This window comes from Nanorana parkeri, unplaced genomic scaffold (assembly GCF_000935625.1).
Source record: "Nanorana parkeri isolate BGI_ZX_2015 unplaced genomic scaffold, ASM93562v1 scaffold92, whole genome shotgun sequence".
Classification (NCBI taxonomy): domain Eukaryota; kingdom Metazoa; phylum Chordata; class Amphibia; order Anura; family Dicroglossidae; genus Nanorana; species Nanorana parkeri.
Genome location: NW_017306360.1, coordinates 139335 through 160239, shown reverse-complemented (window position 1 = coordinate 160239; position 20905 = coordinate 139335). Strand labels below are relative to the sequence as shown.

The following is a 20905-nucleotide window of genomic DNA, read 5'->3' as shown; positions in this document are numbered from 1 at the left end:
GGGGGGTGGCAGTGCTATGCAGGGTCTGTGTATGCTTCCTGTCACGCACCAGCTCCTTCATTCCATGTGGTCGGATAGTGGTGGGAGGAGGGTGGGCAAGCTGATCAGCAACCCCTGCACAGGTATAAATGGGCAAACAAATAAGCACAAAAGCGCCAGCAACACGAGTCAGTGATAAGGGGAGAGAAAAATCTTCAGTGTATAACACTTTCGGGGCTGCTCGCGCTGGTTAGGGAAACCGCATAGCTAAACTATAGAACACAGAGAGAGTGCCTCCATCGTGTAAAATCGTTTTAATGAACAAGGATAAAAAAACAGTTAGATTTGTACTCACAAAAGGAGCTGAAAACTAGGCATGAACAGATCACATAAAGCAGACTTAAGGTGCCCATACACTGCACGATTCTCGTACGAGAATCGCGGGAAATCCCACGATCGTAGAAGAATCGTGCAGTGTGAATAAAGACGTGCAACCGTTTCTACTGTACGGTCGCGCGTCTTTTGTCTAAGGAGCACCCTAGAAAACCAGCCGAAAATCGTACGATTTTCGGCTGGTTTGAATGATGCTCTGTAGACAAATGCCGAACGGGCCGGTGTGCGCACACACTGCCCGTTCACCATTCCGGTCATCGGAAGCACGCCTTCTTCATCAGAACCAAAGATTGGGGATATGTGCACTGGGTCCCCGGGGGTGGGGATTTAACAAGCTTTTTTTAACTACCGGTGAGAGTTCTTCTTTATTTAACACTGAATTTTACACTTTCTCTTTGTATAAAGTTTTAAAGGAAAGCTATGCTTGTAAAAGAAGACAAAGAAAGGACACTTATTTTTTTGCCCTCCCCTTGCCTGTACCCCTGACCTAACAGATCCCCCCCTCCCAACATTTATACTTACAGAGATCTGGTGCCCTGGGTTTTCCGTGTTTGTTTATATCCCAAATCGAAGTTCTCTCTATGCTGGCTGCACCTAGATATTAGAGTCCCATAGACTTCATGGCTTGTCCCATAGGCATCAGGCTTGTCTACCTGGCCTGCTTACTCTGGTGTCAGAATCAGACAGTTTTCAGTTAGGATCTCTAAGATCCCCCCCCCCCTTCCTATGTGCTGTGGTTCCATGGACTCCATGTCACCAGTGTGTAATCATCTACAGCAGAGGAAGTCCAACTCCGGCCCTCCAGCTGTGGTGAAACTACAAACCCCTTCATGCATCTGTCTCTGGAAGTCATGTCTGTGGCTGTCAGACTTGCATTGCCTAACGGGATTTGTAGTTGCACCACAGCTGGAGGGCCGGAGTTTGACTACCCCTTATCTACAGTGACAGAGTGGCCATTGGGTGGGACCACAGCATGTAGCAGGGGACGCTGGCTTCTGACACACCTGGAAGAGTCAAGTAATGAAGATTCTTCAGCTGGTGAAGCTCTTCAAGAGTTGCTCTGTCAGGCCAGGGAGACTTGTATATGAAGACAAACCTGCTGAAAGAAGAATGAATATACGGACCTTTGCCCTAGCTGAAAATCAGCTGCTGCAAGTGTTGCACACTTCCATGTATGATGACCACCTGCTCCCCCCTCCCTCCCCCCGCCACTCGCCGTGGTTTCTCCCTCGACTTGTACATCACTACAGGACATACAGCTGGTGGGTGGAACTATAGAGCACAGCAGGGGGGACAGGACATGAATTCAACCCACCTGACCGATTGTATACCTGCTGTATCTCGGGATCAGCGTTTCAGCACACACCGGCTCCCGGAGAGGTAATTATATTAACGCTTCATTTATCAGGTATGCCTTCATATACAGGGACATGTTGATGCCCCCAGCAGTACATACTCACCTGCCCTTTACATTGCAATGTGTTCTAGAATGTACGCGGGCCCCATGCAAAGAACAGAAGAGGATACATGTAAACGTTGGTTTATTACCTATGCCTTTAATCTGCACAGGCTCGCAAAGTATCCTCAGTGCCCTATTGGAAATGTTCAAGGGAAGGAAAGGGGGAGGGATCAGTCTCCATCCTTCTCCAGCTAATAACTGACTGTCGCCATGGCAACGGTGTTACATTGTTTCTACAGTTCCCACAAGACAATCCTGGATATCTTGTGCTGGACACCGCAGGGACTTCACAAGCCTGGGCAGGACATGAAATGGAGATCCTTTTTAAGAGGAGCAAAGCAGCAGTCATCCTTTAAAGAGAACCTGCCCCCATGCAGTGACACAAACTCCCCTTCTGCTGCCCACAACCTTCCCAGGGTGGAGGCTCCCAGCCTTATAATGGCCATTAATGTGAGCCGTACACTGTATGCAGATTACTGGGCAGCTGCACTGGCGACTAAGCAGCCCTCATAACTAGTAATTAGTTACCCAGCTTTATATTTACCCGCCTGGATCCATGACAGCTCAAGGCAGTCCTATCCGCTTGCCAACAAGGCGCGCCATCACCCAGCGACCGGCGTCAGTGACGTCATCGCCTCCGTGCAGTTCCCGTCGCCGCCATCTTAAGTGCTGGCAGAATGAATAGGACTGAGTTTATCACTATTTCGTTTCTTTGTAGAGCAGCCGAAAGGATGTCAGTGTTAGAGGGGATGGCCTGCTCGCTACAGAAGCCTCATGACCTGTTTACAACGGGAAGGGGCTGCCAGCTTTGTTGGCGGTATATTTAAAGGTGGGGAGTGCAGTCAGTGAGCTTCTGTTGCAGTGTTTACCTTGAAACACCTTAAAACAAATGCTGTGGCTGAGCTTCCTCTGAATATGATGCCTGCTTGGTTGTCATGTAGGATATATATAACTATTTGCCCAGCGTTTGACCAATGTATAAGTGACAAAGAGATCATTACACCCTCTAATACAGGGGTAAACTACGAATACCATGATGCATATGTCTGTGGGAGTCATCTCTGTGACTGTGAGAGTGTTGCAATGCCTCATGGGACTTGTAGTTCCCAACAGTTGGCATGGCCAGGATGCCTAACACTGCTCTAATATAAGCAAAAAAGTAAAATATATAGCATATAAAACGCTGAGTTTGTGATCCTCTGGCTTCGGTACTGTCCGTGTTTTTAAATATGCGACATGTCCAATTTTTTGTGCATCAGGAGGCCCAATGGTGATGCATCTGACCTGTTGGCGACAGGTGTTAACAAGCCTTGGTCAATGGCTCCTAACGCTATCCTCGCTAAATCCTACATTCAAAAACGCACTTCAAATGCGTGTTAATGCATGTCAATGCAAAAAGGAAACATAAATGCCCCTACCCAATGCTACTAACAAACGCACCTCCATGCACACGCATAGATCTAAATGGGCCCTTGCAGTAAAATGCAGCTCAAATAGCTTGGGCCCCCGCTCCCTTTAAAAATCACTTGGGGCGTCTTATAATAACCAATTGAAGAGCCATTCGGCTCACAAATCCTTCTGAACATTCATTCTGTGCGAATAGATGCAAAAAGAAACATTCTTAGATATATTTTTTATATTTTATTATATATTGTTTTCAGGACGAATGTCATGTAATGCAGCATTATGGCCACTAGATAGAGCTGAGGAGCATAGAAATTACGGTAAGTATTTATTTCCTCTGCTCCATCTAGTGGCCATAATGCTGCATTACATTACATTGGAGCTGAAAAGAAAAGGTACTAAGAACAATTGTTTATGCATTGCAGGGCAAATGGCTCTGCTCTGTATTCCTGGGATCTCGCCAGTAGGAAGGTGACCTCACCGTATATAAGACTGAAGGGAAGGGCGGAGCTCAGATAGAAGACTGAAGGGAAGGACGGAGGGCAGATAGAAGACTGAAGGGAAGGACGGAGGGCAGATAGAAGACTGAAGGGAAGGACGGAGGGCAGATAGAAGACTGAAGGGAAGGACGGAGGGCAGATAGAAGACTGAAGGGAAGGACGGAGGGCAGATAGAAGACTGAAGGGAAGGACGGAGGGCAGATAGAAGACTGAAGGGAAGGACGGAGGGCAGATAGAAGACTGAAGGGAAGGACGGAGGGCAGATAGAAGACTGAAGGGAAGGACGGAGGGCAGATAGAAGACTGAAGGGAAGGACGGAGGGCAGATAGAAGACTGAAGGGAAGGACGGAGGGCAGATAGAAGACTGAAGGGAAGGACGGAGGGCAGATAGAAGACTGAAGGGAAGGACGGAGGGCAGATAGAAGACTGAAGGGAAGGACGGAGGGCAGATAGAAGACTGAAGGGAAGGACGGAGGGCAGATAGAAGACTGAAGGGAAGGACGGAGGGCAGATAGAAGACTGAAGGGAAGGACGGAGGGCAGATAGAAGACTGAAGGGAAGGACGGAGGGCAGATAGAAGACTGAAGGGAAGGACGGAGGGCAGATAGAAGACTGAAGGGAAGGACGGAGGGCAGATAGAAGACTGAAGGGAAGGACGGAGGGCAGATAGAAGACTGAAGGGAAGGACGGAGGGCAGATAGAAGACTGAAGGGAAGGACGGAGGGCAGATAGAAGACTGAAGGGAAGGACGGAGGGCAGATAGAAGACTGAAGGGAAGGACGGAGGGCAGATAGAAGACTGAAGGGAAGGACGGAGGGCAGATAGAAGACTGAAGGGAAGGACGGAGGGCAGATAGAAGACTGAAGGGAAGGACGGAGGGCAGATAGAAGACTGAAGGGAAGGACGGAGGGCAGATAGAAGACTGAAGGGAAGGACGGAGGGCAGATAGAAGACTGAAGGGAAGGACGGAGGGCAGATAGAAGACTGAAGGGAAGGACGGAGGGCAGATAGAAGACTGAAGGGAAGGACGGAGGGCAGATAGAAGACTGAAGGGAAGGACGGAGGGCAGATAGAAGACTGAAGGGAAGGACGGAGGGCAGATAGAAGACTGAAGGGAAGGACGGAGGGCAGATAGAAGACTGAAGGGAAGGACGGAGGGCAGATAGAAGACTGAAGGGAAGGACGGAGGGCAGATAGAAGACTGAAGGGAAGGACGGAGGGCAGATAGAAGACTGAAGGGAAGGACGGAGGGCAGATAGAAGACTGAAGGGAAGGACGGAGGGCAGATAGAAGACTGAAGGGAAGGACGGAGGGCAGATAGAAGACTGAAGGGAAGGACGGAGGGCAGATAGAAGACTGAAGGGAAGGACGGAGGGCAGATAGAAGACTGAAGGGAAGGACGGAGGGCAGATAGAAGACTGAAGGGAAGGACGGAGGGCAGATAGAAGACTGAAGGGAAGGACGGAGGGCAGATAGAAGACTGAAGGGAAGGACGGAGGGCAGATAGAAGACTGAAGGGAAGGACGGAGGGCAGATAGAAGACTGAAGGGAAGGACGGAGGGCAGATAGAAGACTGAAGGGAAGGACGGAGGGCAGATAGAAGACTGAAGGGAAGGACGGAGGGCAGATAGAAGACTGAAGGGAAGGACGGAGGGCAGATAGAAGACTGAAGGGAAGGACGGAGGGCAGATAGAAGACTGAAGGGAAGGACGGAGGGCAGATAGAAGACTGAAGGGAAGGACGGAGGGCAGATAGAAGACTGAAGGGAAGGACGGAGGGCAGATAGAAGACTGAAGGGAAGGACGGAGGGCAGATAGAAGACTGAAGGGAAGGACGGAGGGCAGATAGAAGACTGAAGGGAAGGACGGAGGGCAGATAGAAGACTGAAGGGAAGGACGGAGGGCAGATAGAAGACTGAAGGGAAGGACGGAGGGCAGATAGAAGACTGAAGGGAAGGACGGAGGGCAGATAGAAGACTGAAGGGAAGGACGGAGGGCAGATAGAAGACTGAAGGGAAGGACGGAGGGCAGATAGAAGACTGAAGGGAAGGACGGAGGGCAGATAGAAGACTGAAGGGAAGGACGGAGGGCAGATAGAAGACTGAAGGGAAGGACGGAGGGCAGATAGAAGACTGAAGGGAAGGACGGAGGGCAGATAGAAGACTGAAGGGAAGGACGGAGGGCAGATAGAAGACTGAAGGGAAGGACGGAGGGCAGATAGAAGACTGAAGGGAAGGACGGAGGGCAGATAGAAGACTGAAGGGAAGGACGGAGGGCAGATAGAAGACTGAAGGGAAGGACGGAGGGCAGATAGAAGACTGAAGGGAAGGACGGAGGGCAGATAGAAGACTGAAGGGAAGGACGGAGGGCAGATAGAAGACTGAAGGGAAGGACGGAGGGCAGATAGAAGACTGAAGGGAAGGACGGAGGGCAGATAGAAGACTGAAGGGAAGGACGGAGGGCAGATAGAAGACTGAAGGGAAGGACGGAGGGCAGATAGAAGACTGAAGGGAAGGACGGAGGGCAGATAGAAGACTGAAGGGAAGGACGGAGGGCAGATAGAAGACTGAAGGGAAGGACGGAGGGCAGATAGAAGACTGAAGGGAAGGACGGAGGGCAGATAGAAGACTGAAGGGAAGGACGGAGGGCAGATAGAAGACTGAAGGGAAGGACGGAGGGCAGATAGAAGACTGAAGGGAAGGACGGAGGGCAGATAGAAGACTGAAGGGAAGGACGGAGGGCAGATAGAAGACTGAAGGGAAGGACGGAGGTCAGATAGAAGACTGAAGGGGAGGCTGGATTTAAAGAACCTGCCCTATGGACTGTATGACAGATTGGTGAAATTTGACCAAAATCTGACAATTTCAGGGGAACGGAGGCCCTCCATGTTGCTTGTCCCCGTGTATAAGGTATGGACCGGGTGTCTGGACTCGGTGTCTGGACTTCACTCTCCATGTAACACGACTCGTGCCATGTTGCGGGAAGCTACCTCCTTATGTCCACTAGATGGCGCTGAGGATCATAGGACATGAATACAGCATAGTAACAAGCGCCATCTAGTGACCATAATGCATTATTGCAAGAGCACCTTCGAAAATACATTCAACATATAAAGGGAATATCCAAAAACATTCACAGGGACAATGGCTCTGCATTTTTGTTATAAAGAGACCCCTTTGTCATTTACAAGGGTCAATCCCGGACCTGGATGATGTGTCTGCGTGGGCGGAGTCATAATCAAATAACAATAACATTTTGCAGATAGAAGCACCCCGCGATTCAAGTAAAGGGGTGGGTCGGTTGGGGACGCTGTATATGATCATGCTTCCTGTTACACCCTATGGATGTAAACTGAAACTAGTTGTAAAAAGTGGACTTGGCCTTTAAGCCGTATATCCGGCCACATACCCTGTTTCCCCGAAAATAAGACCTATTCCGAAAATAAGACCTAGTACTATTTTTGGGAATTGCTCAAATATAAGACCTACCCCGATAATAAGACCTAGTTGTGATCATTCCCAGGGCCGGTGGTGGCATAAGGGGGAGCTTGAAGAGCCGCGGGAGAGAATCAGCGTACTATACACACATACTGGTCCTTGATGGACCTGCGTCTTTATTCAACTTCAGATACTATGTAATATTCCATTAGGACACTCGCCAATAACAAGCCGATCACACGGAGGAAGATTCACATGGCTGCCCTTCATGTGTGGCTGTCACCTGTGATATAGAGACAAAGGGTCTGTCTACTGACGCAGATGGAACATTTTCATATACAGACCCTCGGGGACGAGTCCCTGGTAACCCCGGAGAGCAGAGACGCGGGCGGCTTGATGGAGAGAATATTGATTGCTGCCAGTGATCAATTCCATGGTAAGAGAGGACCGGTGATGTGTAAAATGCAGCGTAGAAACATGAGATGGAAATTATTTCCCCTCATAAAGTCTTATCTTCTGCGCTAGGAAGGGTTTTATGTGCGGCTGGTGGTTTGCTTGGGACTCGCCACTGTGCTCGCCGGATGCTTGGAATCACTCAATAAAGAGAAACTGTAGTGTGATTTCAGGGAGTACGTGATTTAAAGTGGCTCTAGTGTCTGATACATTGTTTCATGTTAAGTAATGTGTCATTGTAACTCTCTCAGCGATCACAGTACTCCCCCTGACAATGCCTTCATCTGCATATTGTCTCCAGAAGGACGGCGTCATCTTTGTTCAGGCATCATCCAGGGCAGTGGCGTCACAAGGGGGGTGCGGGGGGCGCGGCCCGCACCCGGGTGACACCATTGGAGGGGTGACACCAAAATGACTCGCAGTCATGGACCGAACGCCCGACAGTATCAGGAGAGAGGAGGGGACCCGGCGGCATACCTTATCCCGCCGGGTGACTGTCCCCTCCTCTCTCTGCCGGCGTCCATCACCAAGATGGCCGCCGGCAGGTATCAGAATACTGCTGCGCTTGCGCGATGACGTCATCGCAGACGCGCGTGGTTACCGCTCAGTTATCGCTCCGAGTGTCACCCAGCCTTGGGACGCCCCTGATCCAGTTCCACTAGAGATGTGTGATTCGTTTCGTCAAAATGCGGACGAATTTCCCAAAATACGGACATTCGGACACGTTTGAATTTCCAAATTCCAATGAATGTGAATGTGTCCAAATCCGAATTTCAGAATTTCGGATCCTGTTCACATTTCATTCAAAAACTAAACTGAATCGGACATGTGACTTTTCTGGACAATCAGATGTGTTTTTCGGTTTAATGCATCCGATTGGTTCTTAAGACAAATTTTGGTTATGGCAACATGGGAGCCATATACAGCATATACCGTGTTTCCCCGAAAATAAGACAGTGTCTTATATTTTTTTTTTCCACGTAAAAAGACACTAGGTCTTATTTTCGGGATAGGTCTTATATTACAGAAATCCCTGATAGCGCTAGGTCTTATTTTCGGGATAGGTCTTATATTACAGAAATCCCTGATAGCGCTAGGTCTTATTTTCGGGATAGGTCTTATATTACAGAAATCCCTGATAGCGCTAGGTCTTATTTTCGGGATAGGTCTTATATTACAGAAATCCCTGATAGCGCTAGGTCTTATTTTCGGGATAGGTCTTATATTACAGAAATCCCTGATAGCGCTAGGTCTTATTTTCGGGATAGGTCTTATATTACAGAAATCCCTGATAGCGCTAGGTCTTATTTTCGGGATAGGTCTTATATTACAGAAATCCCTGATAGCGCTAGGTCTTATTTTCGGGATAGGTCTTATATTACAGAAATCCCTGATAGCGCTAGGTCTTATTTTCGGGATAGGTCTTATATTACAGAAATCCCTGATAGCGCTAGGTCTTATTTTCGGGATAGGTCTTATATTACAGAAATCCCTGATAGCGCTAGGTCTTATTTTCGGGATAGGTCTTATATTACAGAAATCCCTGATAGCGCTAGGTCTTATTTTCGGGATAGGTCTTATATTACAGAAATCCCTGATAGCGCTAGGTCTTATTTTCGGGATAGGTCTTATATTACAGAAATCCCTGATAGCGCTAGGTCTTATTTTCGGGATAGGTCTTATATTACAGAAATCCCTGATAGCGCTAGGTCTTATTTTCGGGATAGGTCTTATATTACAGAAATCCCTGATAGCGCTAGGTCTTATTTTCGGGATAGGTCTTATATTACAGAAATCCCTGATAGCGCTAGGTCTTATTTTCGGGATAGGTCTTATATTACAGAAATCCCTGATAGCGCTAGGTCTTATTTTCGGGATAGGTCTTATATTACAGAAATCCCTGATAGCGCTAGGTCTTATTTTCGGGATAGGTCTTATATTACAGAAATCCCTGATAGCGCTAGGTCTTATTTTCGGGATAGGTCTTATATTACAGAAATCCCTGATAGCGCTAGGTCTTATTTTCGGGATAGGTCTTATATTACAGAAATCCCTGATAGCGCTAGGTCTTATTTTCGGGATAGGTCTTATATTACAGAAATCCCTGATAGCGCTAGGTCTTATTTTCGGGATAGGTCTTATATTACAGAAATCCCTGAAGATAGCGCTAGGTCTTACTTTCGGGGAAACACAGTACATAAAAGGCTATAATTGATTTCAATGGGGTGAAATCCATGCAGGTATCACTAAAAACAACATTCACCGACAATTCATTCACCAGTTCACCGACAACTGGCAACAGACTTCAGATCCTGTAGTCCTCTTTCTTACTGTTTATTGGCTCAGTTGACTTGGAGAGAGAGGTTTAAGGGGTATATGATACCCAGTGGCATAGCGAGGGGGGCAGTGGGGGGGCACTTGCCCCCAGGTGTAGGTCTGAAGGTGCGTACACCGCAACAAGCCCAGCTTCAGCAGAGCCCTATTAACTGTACTCACGGCAGAAACTAGGGTGGTAGAGGGGGCATGTGCCCTGGGGCAGGAGCGGCATTAGGAGGGGCGCCGCCGGCAACTGCCAGACCTGACAGGGTGAGCAACCAGTGGCAGATTCCGTGGGGGGGAGAAGGGTCACGGTAAACAATTGCTTCCCCTGCAAGAAAATATGGGCTAGGGGCAAAAAGATGCACCTTAGGACAACGGAGCCAGAGGCGAGCGGGAGCCATGTCACGCAGAGCAGCCGGGAAGTGAGAGGACATGGACTCCAGGGAGTGGGAGCTGAGCTGTCACCAGGTAATCACAGAGATAAACATCTACCGAGTCCTCCTGCACACTGACACCTGCTCCTGTGTATGTGTAAAAAAAAAAAGTATATATATTTTTCCATCTTTAAGAAGAGCTGGCTTTTTGTGAAATGCAATCCCTCCTAAGACCTTGCACAGCCCACCTATGACCCTTACAGCCCTCCTAAGATCTTGCACAGCCCACCTAAGACCCTTACAGTCCACCTGGGACCCCACACAGCACACTTGAGACTCCGCACAGCCCACCTAAAACCCTCACAGCCCACCTGAGACTCCGCACAGCCCAACCTGAGACCCCCACAGTCCACCTGAGACTCCCACAACCCACCTGAAACCCCCACAGCCTCCCTGAGACTCTGCACAGGCCTCCTGAGGGCAGGGGAACAGTTGGTACAGAGCAATGAACTCTAAAGCCCATATGAGACTCCGCACAGCCCACCTGAAACCCTCACAGCCCACCTGAGACTCCACACAGCCCAACCTGAAACCCCCACAGCCCACCTGAGACCCGCACAGCCCACCTGAGACCCCTACAGCCCACCTATGACACCGCACAGCCCACCCGAGACTCCCCACAGCCCACCTGACACTCCGCACAGCCCACCTCATGCATCCATCCCCTCATAAAATAAAGACCAGTGGCTGCTGCTCTCTCTCCTTGTGCAGGGTGACTGGTCTTGTCTCCGCCCCCTCCTATAGTTTTCTGCAGGCAACCTGTAGTGGGTGGGGATGCTGAGTCCCTCCCACAGCTCCGCTCTCTGCACAGGCTGCGTACTGCACAGTAATGATGTCACTGCTACCGTTACAAGGTAATATCTGACTTTGCAAAGGCATTTGGTGCTCACAAAGTGGATTTATGAACTTTGTGGTTATTGAGGAATATATTCAAATAAATCTGGATTTCAGCTTTAAAAATAATCATAATTTTGGTTTTCACGATCTCTCGCTGGGGTGCATTGAGGACGTGTGTTTACCTTGTACACAGCACAAATCTGTTTTTGCCACAATGACAATTAAATGAACGCGCTCTTCGAATCGCGATGTCTATTATTATTTTCTTTATGGTCCTGAAAAACTAAGAAGAGATTCTGGTAAATGACAAAACGCCTCACACGGCAGCTCAGCGGGCTTTCATTAGTGAAGGAAGAGGAATGAATAATACAAGTAGAATCTGCACAACCCGATGTTCCCCACTGAGCCCCCATACCGGCCTGTTATAAAAACAAAGCAAACACCCCTCCGCTAATAAGCACAGCATTCCGGGACAAAGAAACCCGAGCAATGGCGGCTTGTGGATTAAAGGTGATGAGTCTGATGTGAGACGCTGAGAACCATAAAAAAGAAGGAAGAAGCTCCAAACAAAAGACGACGTCCGTTAAAGAGAACCTGTTGAGAGTCCATACTGGTCTTTGTGGGACTCGTGTCCAACCTATGAGGAACATGTTGCTGCAGGTGGTAGGAAATGTCACGGTGATACGTGTTATGGTGAATTGTTCGGTGGCAGAAGCTCCAGAGAAAACATCCATTTATTTGTATTATTAAGGTGATACTTAGGTTGTAGGTGGAGCTCAATGAGCCAACCTGTGTCTTCTTTTATACCGGAGGAAGACCAACATTGAGATCTTCCTTCCATAATCCTCGACTCTGGTTCTGTCCTCCTGGTGGGAGGTTTGGGTGCTTCTGCCCACCTTTGTCGGTTCCAGTTTCTCCTGTTTCATTCTTCATAATGCAAAATAAAAGAAATCCTTATAATGCACACAAAAGGTGTACAGACCCGGGGACTCAGCACAGGGATGGTGGGAGCCACTCATAATGGACACAGCCGGTATAAAGACCTGGGAACTGAGCTCAGGGATGGTGGGAGCCCCTCATAATGGACACAGCAGGTATAAAGACCCGGGAACTCAGCTCAGGGATGGTGGGAGCTCCTCATAATGGGCACAACAGGTGAAAAAGACCTGGGAACTCAGCTCAGGGATGGTGGGAGCTCCTGATAATGGGCACGGCAGGTGTACAGAACCGGGAACTCAGCTCAGGGATGGTGGGGGCCCTTCATCATGGGCACAGCAGGTGTACAGACCCGGGAACGTAGCTCAGGGATGGAGGAAGCCCCTCATAATAGGCACGGAAGGCATACAGACTGGGGAACTCAGCACAGGAATGGCGGGAGCCACTAATGGGCACAGCAGGTGTACAAAGCCAGTGCAGAGATCTCACCAACAGAGCAAAGCATATGTTTTGCTTTCCTCCACAGTGTGCGGAGTAATCAGAATAACCAATTTCAGTACAGGTGAGGAGTCTGTACAACTGTGCAAGACTAAAGGGATAGCTGAGGTTCTAACCCTTCCCCCTTATCTATAACTAAAACAGTTTGGGTTGTATTTGCACTTTAACAGAATCTGGAGGCTGATGTCTTCTTCTGAAAATGCTTTTTGCCTGACGCTCATACTGATCTAATGACTTTAATGATTTCGGGGTCACTGTGGCAACATCAGCATCTATATTTCTGTTAGTACAAATTTTCTGTGCAGTAGATGTAAACCCCATTTCTACCGGTACAATCTCATGTAGGATTTAAAGGAGAACTATGGGGTTAAGGCTTTTCCCCATAGTTCTCCTTAGGGTAACGGGAGGACACAAACTAGCGTCCTCCCGTCACCCTAAGCTCAGTATACCGCGAGCTACAGCTCTCTATATACTGAGACGCCGCAGCCGGAGCAGATCCCGACATCGATGTCGAGATCCGCCCAGCTGCGTGAGTGACAGCTGGCTCTGCCTATCTAGAGGCATAGCAAGCTGTATCCGCCCCCTCCCCCGTCCGTTCCGCCAGTCAGCGCTGGCGGAGCGGGGAGGGGGGAATCCAGCCCCTCCCTTGTCACGGCAGAGAGCTGTGACAGGATCGAGAGGTGAGCGAACGCCGGTATGTGTTCGCTCACCTCCCGATCTACTGAGCCGACCTGTGACAGTCTCATTGTCACAGGTCGGCTAGAACTATGAGGTGAGTGAAAAGCACTCACCTCATACTTCTCCTTTAACATGTCAATGTGATTTTAAAAGTCTGTTTCAATACTTTTAAAGCTGCAAATTTTATTAAAATAATCCCTGTTGATCCTGCCACGAAAGTCCTTGTTCAGGCACTTCCTGTTATAGGGTGACAATGCCATGGCCAATGTTCCTGCATTGCCAACTGTTACACAGGCTTCCGATGCACACTACAAGTGCCAGCACACATTACACTGCCAGGTCAGCTGTTAACGAGCTCTGCGCATTCTCACACATTGGACAAAACGTTCTGCGGTGCACTACAACATACAGCTGGGCAATACAATATCCAATTTCAAGCCTGATACATGTTCCCCCTTAGTAAGCCCTGATGAAGGGGGTATTTGTATGAACCCCTGAAATGTGTTGGCTATTTCTATTAACCCTGCATTGAATAAAGATTGAGTGTGCCACTTCAATTCACAATCCTGCAATCTGACACTACAAGCCAAGCAGACAATGGAGATCCTCTGGGAAGTAGATGCGGCCTGTCTGGTAGTCTGATCACTTATACTGACTCTTCACATCATCTTTTAACACCAATAGGAGGAACCTTGCAGGTCCGGCACTTTCATTTAACTTCTTTCCAGCACATATCACGCAGGCATGGTCCACTATTGTCACTATTCGCCTCCATCCATGGTTTACATCTAGTTTAGAGCTCATTCGCTTCATAATGCATGTTTTAAGGTGGATGTCCGATATGGTGAATGGAAATACAAAGTTGCTGCCACCTAGAGTACATCTACGGTGCACTATTATCAGGCCTAGATTTCACACAAGGCCAACCGAGTCCCGGCTTCAGGGCAGCAGGGAGTAGAGGGGCAGCAGGGGTGTGGAATACCTGTCTCCTGACGCCCGGGACATGCAGTTCCGGGGGGGCTGGGCGGGTAGTTGTTTTCTACATTTAGCCCTGTTTTGGGCAAGCAGGGCTAAATGTACAGCAGGGAAGCCGTCACTTGTTTTGTACAAGTGATCTTGGCGATGTCGCTGAGATCACTTGTATGCAGCCTGCACAGGGGGGCGCATTGCGGAACCCGGCATTGGGGCAGCAGAGAGAGTAAATCCAGCCCTGACTACTATGCACATCTACAGTGCACTACAATCCCCATCTACAGTGCACTACAATGCCCATCTACAGTGCACTACAATGCCCATCTACAGTGCACTATAATGCCCATCTACAGTGCACTACAATGCCCATCCACAGTGCACTACAATGCCGATCTACAGTGCACTACAATGGCCCTCTACAGTGCACTACAATACCCCTCTACAGTGCACTACAATGCACATCTACAGAGCACTACAATCCCCATCTACAGAGCACTACAATGCCCATCTACAGAGCACTACAATCCCCATCTACAGAGCACTACAATGCCCATCTACAGTGCACTACAATGCCCATCTACAGTGCACTACAATGCCCCTCTACAGTGCAATACAATACCCCTCTACAGTGCACTACAATGCACATCTACAGTGCACTACAACGCACATGTACGCTGCACTACAACGCACATCTACGCTGCACTACAACGCGCCGGCGTAACTGCCTGACCAGCTATATTGCAAAATGTTATACAAAAGTGCAAAGGTTTTCTTTGTCGTCCTCCTCGCAGCGATGTGACTGTTATTTCCATTTCCTAATAGGAGAGCCGCAGTTACCGAGCAATCCCTAAACACCGCCACAGCGGCAATTCAATCAGCCAGCTTGCCGCTCTTCTCCATTCATGGCAATGTCATTTGTAGACAACCATCTGTCCAGCCTCAAAAAACATCCCCCCACCCCCAAACCACCAGCCAACCATTCAAGGAACCCCGACGAAGTGCAGGCTGCCGTAACCCGAAGCAACTCATCTGATTTGTGATTTGGCCGCGGCACGCCGGCGTTTTTCGCCCGTCACCCCTGCCTCTTGCAACGGCTTGAGTGAATAAGCCTCTGTGCATTTTTTTTGTCTCTTTTGTTTGCAAAGGAGACAAAAGCCCAGCTTGCCTCCCCGTTCATTATCTATGTTGTGCCTGGATAATGCATTGCAGCAGTCAGACTTGAGCTGCTTGGAAAGCTGATAGTAAGAGGATCTTCATGTCAATAAGACTTTCCCTTGTCTGGAAAGTAATCCAACATCCCCCCCCCATCCTTTCTACCACCACCTCCTCCTCCTCCCCAACCGCCTGCGTCAGTCCCCCCAGCAGGGTGACGTGTCAGACTGGGAGGGAGCTGTCCACAGCACAGAGTGCTGAAACTGCAGCAGCAGCCTAAACTGCCAGCACTGTGCCCAGTCCATGCCCCTCTCCGGCAGACCTTTGCTGCAATATCTGGCACCCTGCACCCGACAAGACCATTGCCGGGGGACCCAGGGCAGAGGAAGGAGTATGCTCCCCTCCGACCGTCCCTAAGGAGTAGACACAGAGCCCGTCTACATTGCAACAAGAATTCTTCCTCTTGCATCCCAGGGAGGTAGCAACAGCAGCAGCTCAGCCAACAGCAGGATACACATCGCCTTCATCATCGCAAGCTGGACCAGCGTGCTGATAGGAGCTCACCCGGACTGGGGGACGCCGGAGCGTCTGGCTGGCGCGAGCGAAAGGGGGCCGCCTGCGTTCGGAGACCGGTAAGGCGATGGTTACATGCCATGCCAAGGCGAAGGAGCACAAGCAGCAGCACAGGAAAGGCTCATGAGCATTTGGCGGGGAACGGGCTGCTCGGCGGCGAGGTGGGGTGAAGGCGCAAGCTATGCAGCGAGGTTGACTGAGGACGAAAGGAAGAACCGTCTTTTTTTTTTAGGGAAAGACAAAAATATTTTTGGCCAGTTGGGCTCCTGGTGACGTTCTTGCTGTTATGAATGGAGCAGATGTGAGAGGTGGCATTTTTTTGGCACACCCTTGACCCCCTGAGTTTTTGTATATTTATTGAGGTATTTATCCGCGAGATGCAAAGGTCGCCCCCGTTTTTTGAGGCTGGTCCACCGGGACCGTAACAAGAATTTTTGATTATTACTAAAATGATAACACCGCTGTTCGAATATAACGTGACAGCCAAGCGGTAATTTGCTTTTGATAAGACGTTTTTCATCTCCGGGCGCACTTTTTATTGCGCTTCGATAGGAGTTAAAGGGGGAGGAGCCAGGCAGACAGCCTTTTGCAGCTGCCCGGGCATCTAGTATTCGGTTTTATACACTTAATCCCTCTTTGTTAAGCAGATTAATTCCCTTTTTCATTGATCAAAGCGTTAGGCCGGACTTCTTTTTTAGGTCGGGGGGGGGGGGGGGGAAAAGGGGATCTCGGCGTGCTCTTTTTTTTGGGGGGGGGGGGGGGGGGGGGGGGGAGAAAGGGTCACGGCCTAAGGAGAGCACAAGGGGTTAATATAACGCACAATCGTGGGTGCTGACCGGGGCCCCCGTGGCACTTTTTACCCCCCTTATCTTTTTGGAGTGAAAGGCCCTCACATGTTCTTGAGAACAGTCCTGCTTTTATGGTGCTGTGGATTACTGAGTCCAAGACAGATGTCGCGCCACCAGGGTCTCCTCAAGTGCCGATGCCGCATGCTTTTCAATGACTTGAAGGTCCTCCTGCTCCGGCGCCCACCGCAGACGCCCAGTTTGCCCATGAACAGCACAGAATGCGATCTGGGTGCTGGAGGTGCTTTGGCAGCCAACAATAACACGTTGACGGCCCTAGGGCGAGCTTGGAGGGTTCCGGGAAGCGGGGCGACTTCGGAGGAGGATTGGTGCTACCCTGCCACGGCCCCGGGACTCCAGCACCAGCCCACGTCGGTGGTCAGTAGTACTTCCTCGGACGAGTTCTACAAAGGAAAAAATGAGGACAGGTACTCATTGGGGAGCCTGGACAGTGGTATGAGGACACCTCTATGCAGGATTTGCTTCCAAGGACCTGAACAGGTGGGTCCCAGTTGTGCGGTTGTGATTGTTTTGTGTTTGTGTTGGACGACAGGGATGGCTTGCTAATGTAAGATTGAGTTTGCTGGAATTTAAAGCCCTTTTGTAACATTCGTAGACATATCTATGATCAGATCACTGTGAACAATGCTATTGTTTTGAATCCTTGTTTCTTGGCATACCTATAGGCCAGGAATGTTTCCTCATTGCCTACGCATGCTGTGCTTCCTGCTGAGTAGCGCAGCACAGTGATTTTTCTTTTCGGCTCATCTCAGTGCAAGTCTATGAGTCATCCCAGACCCATAATTATGCATTAAAAGCAATACAATCCCTTAATGGCTTTTCCCGTTAACTGCCTTTATCTCAGCAGCAGTTTCTGTGCTGATATAGAAAGGTCGATACTTGTGGGAGGGTCTGCAAATAAGTTAATCAAACAAAGGAACAGGAAACAAGTATTAATGTCACATTGTGGAAAAGATTCTTTGTATAGATTACAATGATAACATTCACTGATAATACCGGGTAACCTACCTTTAAAAGGTCTGTTCACCATAAACTAACATTTCAGTCAACATGTGTATATAAACCAAAATGAATGCCAAACAGACATTCTAAGAGTCTGATTTGTTCAATTCCTCTAGTGACAACTGAAACATGCTGGGAGTCAACGCATTTCAGGGGCCCCCTTCATCAGGGCTTATCAAAAAAAATCAAGCAGGACTCGAACAATAGCTCCTAGGGTCTCTGCTGCAGGTGGAAGCACCCATCTTTTTGACCAGTCTCCAGGTATAGGTGAAATCACCCAGGAGTCCTGTTTGATTTTTTTCATAAGCACTCAATCCCTGATGAACAACGCTGGCTACCATTACTTGGAGCTCCTTTTGGTTTATATACACATAGATCTCTCAGTTGGGGTGACCTTGAATCCATGCTTTGTGGAGAGTTGCCCGAACACTAGCCATGTGGCTACATTGAGGACCCCTCATTATTTTGGGGATTCATATTCAGCTCCTTCCTTCCACTTTAAGAACGCTGAATCACCAGGTATGTTTTAGGGTCTCCAGTTTTGAGTTCCCAGAAGAAGAGTGAGACTCAGTGTTAGCAAGGGACGAATGGTGATGTGAACTTCCTGATGGAGCCTTGAGATCTCAGAGTCCCCAACATTAGTCCCAACTACAATGTTGTGTGTATTGAGCCTTTGAGTTGGGTTTTTAGGTTTTGAGTGTTGTAAAGCACTACAAATCTTTGACACAAGAAGGTACCACCCGCTCCAGTGGACCTTGCCAGCCAACATCCCTCCATTTATGGAGGATCTTCTGGTACCATCACACCCTACTGGGATTTACAACCCTTAAACCCTAAGATATTGGGTACTCAAGATCTTAGAGTCCCCAACATTAGACCCAAGCACAAAGTTGTGTGGATTGAGCCTTTACCTTGGACCTTTTAGGTTTTGAGTGCTTGAAGGTACTCTACAACCAACGTCCATTTTAAGGCACTACAAATCCTTGACACAAGGAGGCACCACATGCCCCAGTAGGCCTTGCCAGCCAACATCCCTCCATCTATGGAGGATCTACTGGTACCAGTACACCGTACTGGGATTTACAATCCTTACAACCCTAAGATATTGGGGACTCAAGATCTTAGAGTCCCCAGCATTAGACCCAACCACAATTTTGTGTGGATTGAGCCTTTGAGTTGGGCCTTTTAGGTTTTGAGTGCTTGAAGTACTCAACAACCAATGTTCTTCTGTAAGGCACTACAAATCCTTGACATAAGGAGGCACCACATACCCCAGTGGGCTTTGCTAGCCAACAACCCTCCGTCTACGGACGATCTACTGGCATGGACGGATTTACTCTCTCTGCTTCCCCAATGCCAGGTTCCTGTATGCGCACCCCTGCATGCAGGATGCATTCATGTGATTTTGGCGACATCGCCGAGATCACTTGTATAAAACAAGCGGCGGCTTCCCCGCTGTACATTTATCTCTGCTTGCCCAAAGCAGGGCTAAATGTAGAAAACAACTACCCGCCTGGCCTTGGAACTGCATGTCCCGGGCGTCGGGAGATAGGAATTCCAAACCCCTGCTGCCTTTCTACTCTCTGCTGCCCCAAGGCCGGGTCTCGGGTTGGCCTTGTGGGAAATCCGGTCCCTGTCTACTGGTACCATCTAGGGTTGCCACCTGTGCCAGATTCACCTGGACAGTCTGGGTTTTGAGTCCTGTATGTGTTGTTTCCAAGTTTCAGACCAGCTGAAACACAGACACAGCACATACAGGACTCAAAACCCAGACTGTTCCGGTGAATCGGGGACAGGTGGCAACCCTAGTACCATCACACCCTAATGGGATTTACAACACAAGCTGAAACACATTGTCCAAAAAAGCTTAAAATTAATGATTGTTCAGCAACATCCTCATATCTAGTGACCCAAAACTCTTACGTCAGGTGCTGTGCAGGATAAGCATTGCCATTCCATAACATTCCATCACATCCGATGTGCTTAAAAAGGATAGCAGGAGAAGCTCAGGAGCGTAAATGGACCAGGGATGTTCTCTTTCCTCCACTCCTTGCATAAGCCCGGCTAATTTCTAATTCATAGTTTGCTCTGCCGCCTGAATATTTCATGCTGCCTTGTGTTTGCTCCATGCGGACAGGCCGCCTCTTACAAAAATAGATCTTGGCTGGAGCAAGCAGAAGGTGAGTGTGGAGGATTCCGAGCTCCCAACTTTGCTGGCTGCTTCAAGATGCGTTCCAGCGAGAGCAAGTTTACTTCCCTCCAGGGGCTTATTTCACTAACCGCATGGAGGCTGCTGCAGAATTTTCTGTCTGGAGTGCAGAATGATGTGCTGTGACATGAATATCACCAGCAGATGTTTAAGAGGGAAGAGAGATATAGGGGGGGGGGGAGAGATCGGGAGAGAGAGATCGGGAGAGAGAGATCGGGAGAGAGAGAGCGAGAGAGAGAGCGATGGGGAGAGAGAGATAGCATATATAGTAGAGAGAAAGGGGGGGGGGAGATAGATAGATAGATAGATAGATAGATAGATAGATAGATAGATAGATAGATAGATAGATAGATAGATAGATAGATAGATAGACCGTGTTGTTCAGTATAAAGGAAAATTCCATGATTTTTTTCTATGGATTTACATAAAATTCTTCTTTAATTTGTAGATTGAATGACTCTATGTGCACTTCAAATTCAAAGAGCTCATGTATGCAAATAGTGACTTTAGTTCCTGAAGTCACACTTGGACCTGCCCCTACAGCCTGATTATTGGCCCATCCTTGTAATTAACAGGTTTATTCTGCAGCTCATGTTAGAGCATAAGCCCGTGAGGCAAAGTCGCTCAACTGTCAAAAATCCCAGTCTGCGTGCAGATGTGAGGACGCATGCACGTGCAGGGATTGATGCATTGCAGTTTGTTTAGTCATTAAAGCTGACGTTTGGGCTGCTTCTATCTTGCCTTCCCTCATCGTCTGTCCCATTCCCCCCCCCCCCCCCCCCCCCTCCCCCTCTTTCATAACAAA

At 48.8% G+C, this 20905-nt stretch overlaps 2 protein-coding genes and 1 long non-coding RNA gene across 3 annotated transcripts in view; 2 read left to right on the top strand and 1 right to left on the bottom strand.

Annotated features, from left to right (window-relative positions):
* Positions 1–2404, bottom strand: part of SMARCAL1 (SWI/SNF related, matrix associated, actin dependent regulator of chromatin, subfamily a like 1) — a 44540-nt gene extending 42136 nt beyond the window's left edge. The window contains exon 1 of the mRNA XM_018552552.1: positions 2376–2404. The gene's annotated coding sequence lies outside the window, so the exon portion shown is untranslated. The remainder of the gene's footprint in view (positions 1–2375) is intronic.
* A 7734-nt stretch (positions 2405–10138) lies between these two features.
* On the top strand, positions 10139–16235 carry LOC108783884. The gene is made up of 3 exons (XR_001941035.1): positions 10139–10149; positions 11859–11864; positions 15699–16235. It is a non-coding gene; the product is annotated as an uncharacterized LOC108783884 (long non-coding RNA).
* A 561-nt stretch (positions 16236–16796) lies between these two features.
* MARCH4 (membrane associated ring-CH-type finger 4) overlaps positions 16797–20905 on the top strand; it is a 61291-nt gene continuing 57182 nt past the window's right edge. The window contains exon 1 of the mRNA XM_018552569.1: positions 16797–17369. Coding sequence (XP_018408071.1) covers positions 16917–17369 — 453 coding nt within the window. The 5' untranslated portion in view covers positions 16797–16916. The remainder of the gene's footprint in view (positions 17370–20905) is intronic.